We start from the raw sequence: 10738 nt of genomic DNA, 5'->3' as shown, positions 1-10738 counted from the left end.
CCGATAAGATCGGTGTAAAGTCTCATTTTTATCCTTCTTAATTTCATTTTCATTTTAGGGCATAACTTGGAATTTCATGTACAGTATGGAAGCCTCTTAATGAGTTCACATCAGGTCTTCATTCCTCCAGGTTTTGACTTCCTACTGGCTAGACATCATAAAATTCACTTCCAAGGAAAGTCAGTTTTAGTGAAATGATAAACAATTTATATAATTTTCGTACGGTGACACAACTAGGAAAATGTTCGCAGGAGTTCTTCACCGCCACGGTCCGAGCTCAGCACGCCAAGGCTCATATCATAAAAGTGCAATGCGAGCATCCGTTACATTACCCAGACACACATCGCACGAGAATTCCCAACAAGTGGCACACGCAGTCTATGAATCCCCCTGCAAGCCTTTACATTTCACATACACCAAGCGTCGAGCAATAGAATTCATGTTCCTGTGACTGAAAACACATTTTTCTTCCTGACGGACAACCATCCCCAGCACTTTGGACTCTTTTCCAAGTTCTCTTTTATTGGTGCTTGTGCTCATGCCTCTTTGCATGCAACGTTAGTTTTCTCCCTTTCAAATGATTGCATCCAAATAATACAGTACGGAATATCATTGGTGAAACTCAAGCTTATGATTTTGTGTGTTGGCGGTGATTGCGATGCCAAAACCTTCTCAGTGTTCCATGTAAACAGTCATGTTCCACATTAGTCCGAGAAGCAGGAATCCTGTCAGTCAATTACAGAGTCAATCAAGCAAATATAGTTCCACTTTTTTGGACGTTCTCTCCTTTCCTGTGTTGACTTCATTGGACGCTACAGCGTTTGCATGAAAACCTCTGAGATGTTTACGGAATGATGTTCTCTTCATTCAGCAGTGTTTAGAGATCACTTAAATGCTCGCACGAGGCAAGTTAATTAAGCCCAGAGAGTTCTTTGGTGTGTAAGAAAAAGGGCCCACGCTAAAAAGAAAAAAAAGAATGACACTAAGAGATTAAAGTTTTATATTTTTGGGCGTTAAAAAAAATTTATCTTATGAAGTCATATAGCCATCCATCCATCCATTTTCTGAGCCGCTTCTCCTCACTAGGGTCGCGGGCGTGCTGGAGCCTATCCCATCTGTCATCGGGCAGGAGGCGGGGTACACCCTGAACTGGTTGCCAGCCAATCGCAGGGCACATACAAACAACCATTCGCACTCACAGTCATGCCTACGGGCAATTTAGAGTGAAGTCATATACTATACATATATATATATATATATATATATATATATATTTGTATTTATTTTATTTTTTGGGGGGAAAAAAAGTGGTACAATGAAAAAAAAATTTTGGACGGAAATCGTCGTATATTTTCAAAATAAAAGTGATACTCTTACAAGAAACAAGCATGTTTTTGAGACAAAAAGTTGATAATTTAGGTATATTAAAATTACAAATTTTTGAAGAGATAGACCATAGTTACTAGAAAAAAGTAGTTTGTGAAAAACGTTATCTTATGTGATGAATTTGAACTTTTTTAGATGAAAAAACATTTCAAGATAAAAGGTATTACATTTTTCAGAGAAGTTGTAATCGTACCTCAATAACGTTGGATATTTTTATGATATGTGTAGATGAAAAAAAGCTTCAAGATAAAAAGTATAATATTTTTCAGAGAAGTTGTAATCTTACCTCAATAAAGTAGGATATTTTTACAGGAAAAAAAAGTCATCAAACACACTCCGACAAGTCATTCTCACAACATATCGTGAGCGTGGTTACATAACATTTGCAGCCAGGAAGCTGTCTGGCAGGTTTTCTGTTAATCCTGCTCAAAGGGTTAATCTGCCATGTGTGACCTCGAGACTAGACCAAAATTATACCATGTATGTGTTCAAAAATCAACTCTTTAATACGGGACAATAATCCCTCCGGGTTTGAAGAAAATGTGTTGCAAATTGCAACTTTGTAACCACTGTAATCAATCAGTTTTTTTCTTGGTTACAGATCAGTTGAGAATTGTGAGCAAAAGCACCTTGCCTTGAAGTTGACACCAAATTTGGGCACATAGGCAGACAGGGAATTATTCATGCTTTATTTGTGCATTTTTATTTGAGCTTTTTGGCTTTCTTATCATCCAAGTCTACTATTATTATTTTTAAACTGGCCGACAGACAGATGCAGCATCCAAGTTAAACATCCCGCACTTATCCCGCTTCATAACACGGCTTCTTAGGGAGGAAATGAGCAGGAGTGACCCCGAATGGCATGGGAGGGAGGGAAGGGAACCTCTTCATAAACATCACATGTAGCTTTTCTTCTTCATCTTCTTCTTCTGCATCATTCATTCGCCCCACTCATTCTTTTGATGTCCAAACAGAAAACATTCCAGGTCAGGAAGAAACGTGACAGAAATGTTTACTGAATGGAATAAAAGCCAGTTGAGGCACTAGAGATTAAAAAAGAAATCTCATGTTCAATTTCTTCAAACGTGATCCACGAGACCCTTAAAAGCCCCCCACTCACTCCCCTTTCGTCGTCTTCTTCTCAGATCTAGCGTTTACAGATTTGCCTTATCAGCGCACGTTCTCCTCCGGAATGTCTTTTTATGGCTCTTTTTGTGACAAAAGAGATCATATAGAAGCAAAATAAAAGTTGTTTTTTTTGTTTTTGTTTTTAAAAAAGCAGGGTAAGCAATGTTCCGGACACTGATTGCATTACAGTACGCTAAGTTACAATACATTATGTTGCTTTGTGCTATGATATAGTAAAATGTGTCATGTTGTGATACATTTTAATAAGTTATAATAAGTTACAATATTTCAAGTTAATGTACGATACGTTACAATACATTGTGCTAAGATACGTTGCATTAAGTTACAAAATGGTAAGATAAAATAAATGACAATGCTTTGTGCTACAATACTGTACATTGTGTCATTATTTGGTATATTTTGATAAGTTGCAATACGTTTTGCTACAATAAGCTAAAATACGATGCATCACGACGCTGTGTGCTAAACTACGTTAGAATCCATGACGCTGCAATACTTTATGATAACATACAATACACGCATTGAAATACAATATTCTAAGCTAGAATCAATACATTACAGAACGCCAACAATAAAACAATATGATACGCTACAAAACATTACAATACTTTGCGATATCGCTACTACACATACAGTATATAAAATAAGATACGCTACAGTAAGATTAGATACATTATGCTACAATATTACAACACATTACAGTAAGTTACAATATGATACAGTACCAAAAAAATATGCTGAGACACATTTTGATTACTTATTATACATATACAGTAGACTGTATATACGTATAATGTTACGCTACAATAAGCAAAGTGTATTTTATAACCTATCTTGTGTTGATTTGTTTTGTATGTGTTCAATAAAGACTTAGCTTTAAAGTTAGATACATTGCGTTACGCTACGGTAAGCTCAGATACATTGCCCTAACTTATAATACGTACTGTATAACAGCTATCAAAAGTGATCTGATAGGTTTATGCTACAAGACATAACGTTACGCTACAAAACCTTAGACTAAGCTATGATGTGAGTGAATGAATAGAATCAGTATTAAAAGTTGTAAAAACTGTAATTTTATTGGTCATACATCTTTATAGTATTTGGAGTTGCTGTCAGTGAGCACACATTCCTTCCTCCCTCCTCCCACTTCTTCCTCGAGGCGCCACCGCAGGCGAGCTCGCTCCATCCTGTTGCAGCTGGCCGACGGGAAGGTCCTGTCGGGGAAAATCTCCCTCAGTTTGCTCAGGAAAAACACCTCCAGGTTTCGACCGGCCCGGGCCACCTCCGAGTCAGGCTGCGGGCATGCCGGAGCAGAACTGTGGGGTCAGAGAGCCTGTTTCATTTATGTGACTTCAACATCACACCGCTAATGAGGCCCTAATTACTTGACTTTTAAAGCACTTGCTCTCGAGGACTCTAATGAGAGCTGGTATGTGTCCCGAAAGTCCCTTCCTCATTTGTCTTCCTGCTCTTATAAAACACAATACACTGCAATACTGTACTGTAATATTGCATCTGCTACATTACACTACACTAAGTTGCAATACAATACTTTAATTTGAGTTACGATAGGATACAATACAGTATGTTATGCTACGATGAGTTACGATCGAAACATAAATTACAATATGTAACGATAACTATACATTACTATAAGTTACAATGTAATACATGATGCTACAATATATTGCGATGCATTGTGCTACAATACATTGTGATACTGTCCAATATGTTACAATACAATAAGTTACATTGCAATGAGTTACAGTATAATACAATATACTTAATTGTTTCCTTAGGGATTTTTTTTCTTGGGCATAGTGCATGGTCCATGTGTGGAACTTTAAGGCAAAAATTCAATAATACAGCATTGCAAAGTTAGACCTACGTAGTTAAAGGTAGCATAGTTCTTGAGCATGAGCAGGACGTCATGGACAAAGTGCTCTGGCACGAAGTAGTGCAGAGTGTTGCTCTTGTCCAGCTTCCTGTGGATCAGCGAAAGGTCCATGGGCTTATTAATGACCTGGTAGTAGTTCCTAGCCTAAAGCACATCCAACAAACCACTTGAATGTCAAGAGAAAATGCGGGATAATGCGGGCAACGTGTAAGGTTACTGACCACACGGCTGACAGGCTCGTGGAAAGGAGCACTTAGTGGGTGAACATACAGCAGTAAGGTCAACTTCTCACATCTCTGTAGAGAGAACTTTCAAAGGCAACAAACTAAACTACTATCCAACCTTCGAAGTGGAATAAGTTACAATAAAATTAAACATTAAACTGCACTAAGATTCGATACAATACCTCACGCTACTACAGTGTACTGTACATTATGATAAGTAACAATACATTACGCTAAGTTACAATACATTGCGTTATGCTTTGATCCATTTTAATAAATTACATATTCCGCAACAATAGGAAACAGTACGCTAAGATACAATGCGCTTGTAATTATAGTATGCTATTACAATATGCTATGCTATGATACCTTATTACAAGATACCACACTGCACGATGTTATGCCACGATACATTACGCTACACAAAGTTAAGATACATTACATGCATCTACAATGCATACATCTGTACATAATAATATTGGTTACAGTACGCTACAGTACATTATGATACTTTACAATACATTGTACTAGGCTAACATACAGTACAATACGTTATGCTACGCTTAGTTATCCTACATTACATTATGTTATGGTACAATACGGTATATTGAGTTAAGGTATGATAAACTACGTGTCTATACATTATGGTAAGTAACAATACAATACATTATGCTACACTGAGTTACAATACCAAAAATATACATGATAACAATGATAAGTAACAATAAATTATGTCATGCTACACTAAGTTACGACACATTGTTACATTTCAATATGTATTAAAAACTTGACGATACATTATGATAAGGTACAATGAATTATGCTAAGTTTTGATGAAATACATTAGGCGTCTATACATTACGATAAGTAACAATACAGTATGTTGCGCTATGCTAAGTTGCGATACATTATGTTACCTTACAATATATTTCAATAAGTTAAAATACAAAACATTACGCAAAGCTGTTATGATTCAATATGTTACACTGTGATACAGGGAAATGTTACATTATGCTAAATTAAGTTACAATAATTGCAGGTTATTCTACACTAAGCCATTGTCACCCTCTGATCATGGTGGGACAGAGCATAGGGAGCTTCAACTCCTTCACGGCGGAGGTTCTCGGCTGGGTGGTGGTCAGTCCTGCACAATGTACATGCCCAGTCACCCTTACAGGACAGCAGGGCCCCACTTTAGAAAAAAAAACTGTTAGCATCTTAACATTTTATCAATACTCATTTGAATTAGTAGCCAACTGACTACAGGTCAAGATGCAAAATCCTTATCGATCTGCTTTAGCCCTTTCTCCACTCAGGTTGCTATCTTGCTATAAATTAGCATACCAACTGTTAGCATTTTAGCATTTCTGATACCCAATATCTTTCTTGCTATATATGTTAGCATACGTCATGTTAGCATTTGATCAATTCTCATTTGAAACAATGCCCGACTAAGGGGTGTATGTTAAATCCTAATCAATTAGCCTTGGCGCTTTCTTGGGTTGTTATCATGCTATGTCTTAGCATTTTCAACTGTTAGCATTTTAGGAATTCTCATTTGAAAAAAAACCTGACTACAGCTAAAACTGCAAAATCCTTATCAATCTACCTTAGTGCTTTGTCTACTCAGGTTGCTCTCTTATTATGAATATTGACATACAGTACCAACTGTTAGCATGTTAGCATTTGATCCAGTCGCATTAGAAACAGTACCTGACAACAGGGCAATTTGTAAAATCGTTATCGATATGCCTTCGGACGGTGGCCGACTGGTTAGAGTGTAAGCCTCACAGTTCTGAGGTCCGGGGTTCAATCCCCGGCCCCGGCTGTGTGGAGTTTGCATGTTCTCCCTGTGCCTGTGTGGGTTTTCTCCGGGCACTCCGGTTTCCTCCCACATCCCAAAAACATGCATGGTAGGTTAATTGAAAAACTCTAAATTGCCCGTAGGTGTGAATGTGAGTGCGAATTGTAGTTTGTTTGTATGTGCCCTGCGATTGGCTGGCAACCAGTTCAGGGTGTACCCTGCCTCCTGCCCGATGATAGCTGGGATAGCCTCCAGCACGCCCGCGACCCTAGTGAGGAGAAGCGGCTCAGAAAATGGATGGATATGCCTTCGGTTGCCATCTAGCTATATGTTAGCATAACAACTGTTAACATGTTAGAATGTTATCAGTTCTTTTTAGGAATAAAAGTGACACACGTTGGGAAGGTGAGCAGTGAAGGAAGGTGACAGGCCAAGTGGTAAACTTTGGGACAAAGATCACAGCACAGCAGATCTCCTCCCTTTAGACAGACGGCACAGAAGTCTTCACTCTCCTTCTTCTCGCCTCCTTTGTTTTGGACCGCTTCCCGGGGTGGAGACGGTTCTCCACATTTGGTCTTTTGTGTCTTATCTGGCTCCAGCTCAAGCACCATGATCATCTCCCGGTTGGGATCCACGTAGAAGGTGTCAGCCTTGCCGGAATGAACCAGGATATATGGTGGATCCGGGTTTGGAGAGCCGCCCGGATGAAGTGGTTCCAGCCGGGATGTTGTTGTGCTGTCCTCCTGGCAGAGTTGGGAGTAAGTCACATATTTGTAAGTCATAAGTCTCAAGTCTTAAGGCCCACCGCACACCAAGCGACATGACCGAACGCGACTGAATTGTCGCACAGAGTGTAGGGTTCTGCCACTAGTTTTCATGAGTTACATGCTAACCAACCGTTGGCATGTAGTTAGCATCAATTACAAAATCAAATCACAGTTGAAAGGCTATGCAATGTCACAGATGTAAATGGTTCCAAAAACCAGTCTTTGTTGTCCATTACTTTGTTGTGTTTTAAAATAAACGCATAACCGACATGAACCTAAGTTAATGTTTGACCGGCTATCAGTGAGTTCAATTTTGACGCGAATGTACCTTACCTGCCTTTGTGGGTTTTATAGTAACGTAACGGATGAAGTTAAATGTCGTAGTTGTTGTGTCTCTTATTTTTGATTTGCAAACCTTGCATGTTGCCATTCTCTTTATTTTTCAAATTTTATCAAAAACTTAATTCTTGAATCCAAATGTAGTCATCTTAGGAATTCTTGCGATGATACCTTCTTCATGAGGTGGCCTCGCACTGGGTTGCCAGGTTTGTATGCATGACACACACAAAAAACACACACACTGTCTTGTTAAACAATGGCAAAACGTAAACAGGCAAAACTTCTCAAGTCATAGTTCAAGTCCAAGTCAAATCAAAATTGGAAACTCATGTGACTCAAGTCCCCCACCTCTGTCTCTTGTTTCTCCAGGATGTCAGATGGATTTGGAAAACCATCGAAAACTGTAATTTCATGGCGTGAATCATCATTATTATGCTTATTATTATTCATTTTCATACCCGCCATGGACAATCCAAGTATTCTTCAGAGAGCTCGGCTCGTTTTTGGCACGGCAGTTGCACCAGAGACACCAGCGGCTGCAGGTTCAGATGCTCCAGTCTCACTACAGCTTTGCAGGAATTATTCAGGACCCTCTGGACTTCTGGCTGGATCCTGAATGGATGACCAGAGAAAGTAGGATGAGGAGATTCAGGGTATGATCGGGAATTGCATTGTTCAGAGTGCATTATTAAGAGGTAGAGCGTGCTCCAATTTCTATGAATTTACAAATGAGCGTGTTGGCCATTAGCAGGAGTATGTCAGTGCGTCCGCCACATTGAATGTGTCAGTTCTGCCTGTAAATATCTCGTCTTACCTAACGCTCTGGCTGCTCTGTCTCCCCAGTCAGAGCGGCGGGAGAGCGCTGCAGCACTCCCAGAGTGTGGCACTCTGAATAACCGAACGCCACACTCTAACAATACTCTTGAGTTTCCGAATGTTCCGGAGCGTAGCGAGCATGCTTGGAGTGAATTTCTGAACGTATCCTAATTAAGGATCTAATCATATAAATTGCAATAGATCGCAGATCCAGAAATAACAGAATTCCATGCCATTTCCTTGGCAACGTGGGGCAGAGGGCTGTGCTGCACCACCCAGCAGAGAAAGGACAAGGAGGATTAGCCGAAACAGAAAGTCACACTGATACACACACTCAGGGAATTACATAATACAATATATAATATACAATACATAATCCCCATTAAAAAAAATTTATAGGACTGTTTCCTTGGCAACATGACGCAGAGGGTTATGCTGCCCTATTTGGCAGAGATTTATAGAGCTACAGTACTCTGTATTACATAGAAAATACACATTCACCACAACAGCATCTGCTGGATCCCCAAATTTCCCTATACAAAATCTCAATTCATCATTTTTTATCGACCAGTAAGGCCTTATGTGGTGTTTCCTTGGCAACATGGGGCAGGGGGCTACACTGCCCACCCTGCTGAGAGTTACATTGCTACTCTATATTATATAGAAAACACATTCACCACAGCAACATATACCTGATCCCAACCTTCCCCTAATACAAAATGTCCATTAAAAATTAGACCAGTCAGGCCTATAAGGCTTTTTCCTTGGCAACGCGGTGCAGAGGGTTATACTGCCCCTCTCCACGGAGTACTCAATTGCTACTCCATATTAAATGGAAAATACAGTAAGCATTTATTTCACCAAAGATAACAATGTTCCCCAAATACAAAATCTACATTAAAAATGTGCTATAGGGCAGTCAGGCCTGATGGGCTTTTTCCTTGGCAACATGGGGCAGAAGGTTATGGTCCCCCTCCTCACAGAAAATTCAAATGCTACTCTGTATTTAATGGAAAAGACACATTCAACACAGCAATTTATGCTGGATCCAAGTGTTCCCCTAATACAAAACATATTTTAAAAATTATTATAGGCCAGTCAGGCCCAGTGGGTTGTTTCCTAGGCAAAATGGGGAAAAGGGCCATGCTGCCCCACCCAGAAAATATTAATTTAATCGCTGTTCTGTAAGAAATAGAGAAGACACATTCAACACAGCAACATATGCTGGATTTTCCCTGATGCAAAATCTGTAATAAAATGTTTTTATAGGTAAGTCAGGCCAGCTAGGCTGTTTCCTTGGCAACATGGGGATGGGGGCCACGCTGCCCCACCCAGCCAGCAGAGAAAGGACAGGGAGAGTCATGAAGAACAGATACACACTAAGGACAAAAACAGAACAATGAAGCCTATTTATACATGTGAATTTTTCATGTTTGGATGGCTACTCTGTATTAAATCAAAAAGACACCTTATTGGACCTTATTTTGTTGAGTAAAGTCTCTGTAAAATTTTGTTTTTCACAGAATGGAGAAGTCCCATCAATTGGTCGCTCTCTGTCCATAGTGATGATCTATCAGAAGCAAAAACATGACAAAAATATTGTTAAACACATCAAAAACAAACTAATTAAATTGATGTGCAGTCAACCTTACCTGGTTATGATTGCGAGAGACTGCTGACTATTTTTCCAGACAGGAGAAGAGGTGACAATGAAAGAAACACTGTTTTCTAAAGTCAAGTGTCACGGGGGAGAGATACAGAAAGATTTGATTGGTGAGGTGAAATCCCCACAAGTGAACCTCTCCTGCTAATGATGTCTTCACTGGTCCTCCAGGGCATTCCGTGCTCACAAACAACAACCATGGTGAGTGTACTGTACATTACTCCTTCAGGTTGCTCACACTTCTAGTAGCTGGATAACATCCATCAATCCATCTTCTTTAGCGCTTGTCCTCATTAGGGTCACGCGCGAGCTGGAGTCTAGCCGAGCTAATTTCGGGTGAGAGGTGGGAATATAGTATAGACATTCACATTCACACACCTATGGACAATTTAGAGTCTAACATGTATGTTTTGGGAATGTGGGAGAAAGCCGGCATACCCGGAGAAAACATGCAAACTCCACACAGAAAAGCCTGAGCCCAGGTTCGAACCTCCAATCTCAGAACTGTGTGGCAGACATGCTAATCACAAAGCTCGCTGAATAATATATGAATTTCAATGTATTATTTTAATGTATTTTTATTTTTGGGGGCACTTTTTGGGGCAATAAAACTATAATATTTTCTTTATAAAAAAGAAATATATTGTGTTTATTTTATTTGTACGTACACTGTATATATATTTCTATTTT

General features: G+C 39.4%; 1 protein-coding gene and 1 long non-coding RNA gene across 7 annotated transcripts in view; one reads left to right on the top strand and one right to left on the bottom strand.

Annotated features, from left to right (window-relative positions):
- LOC133478235 (uncharacterized) overlaps positions 1-7742 on the top strand; it is a 36568-nt gene extending 28826 nt beyond the window's left edge. For both annotated transcript variants that reach the window (XR_009788630.1, XR_009788629.1), the window contains exon 3: positions 7063-7742. This is a non-coding gene — a long non-coding RNA (uncharacterized LOC133478235). The remainder of the gene's footprint in view (positions 1-7062) is intronic.
- Positions 3542-10166, bottom strand: LOC133478234 (PHD finger protein 21A-like). 5 transcript variants are annotated; one of them, XR_009788628.1, is made up of 6 exons: positions 10038-10166; positions 9864-9955; positions 8028-8181; positions 4657-7206; positions 4427-4523; positions 3598-3854 (listed from the first exon to the last, which is right to left on the bottom strand). XR_009788628.1 is itself a non-coding variant. In XM_061774039.1 (5 exons), exons 1-3 carry the CDS (start codon positions 9944-9946, stop codon positions 6829-6831), a joined length of 615 nt encoding a protein of 204 aa, XP_061630023.1. In that variant the 5' UTR covers positions 9947-10015; the 3' UTR covers positions 3598-3854; positions 4427-4523; positions 4657-6828. The 5 variants fall into 5 exon arrangements, 1 of the variants encoding a protein (XP_061630023.1); XR_009788627.1 differs by lacking the exons at positions 9864-9955; positions 10038-10166 and adding exons at positions 7741-7763; positions 8384-8522; XR_009788626.1 differs by lacking the exons at positions 9864-9955; positions 10038-10166 and adding an exon at positions 8384-8522 and having other exon boundaries at positions 3542-3854; positions 7741-8181.
- Positions 10167-10738: the final 572 nt, after the last annotated feature.

Source organism: Phyllopteryx taeniolatus, chromosome 5 (genome assembly GCF_024500385.1).
Source record: "Phyllopteryx taeniolatus isolate TA_2022b chromosome 5, UOR_Ptae_1.2, whole genome shotgun sequence".
In the NCBI taxonomy this organism is placed as follows: domain Eukaryota; kingdom Metazoa; phylum Chordata; class Actinopteri; order Syngnathiformes; family Syngnathidae; genus Phyllopteryx; species Phyllopteryx taeniolatus.
Note: the sequence above shows the minus strand (reverse complement) of the source record. Positions and strands in the feature narration are given on the sequence as shown.

What these genes read in the sequence shown, in the direction of transcription:
- LOC133478234 (XM_061774039.1), bottom strand. Translation starts at nt 9,946, where the DNA reads ATGGACAGAGAGCGACCAATTGATGGGACTTCTCCATTCTGTGAAAAA. An exon ending in ACTTTACTCAACAAAATAAG is followed by an intron (nt 8,182 to 9,863) that starts GTCCAATAAGGT and finishes TCATCCATTCAG; the next exon opens with GATCCAGCCAGAAGTCCAGA. An exon ending in ACTTGGATTGTCCATGGCGG is followed by an intron (nt 7,207 to 8,027) that starts GTATGAAAATGA and finishes CAACTCTGCCAG; the next exon opens with GAGGACAGCACAACAACATC.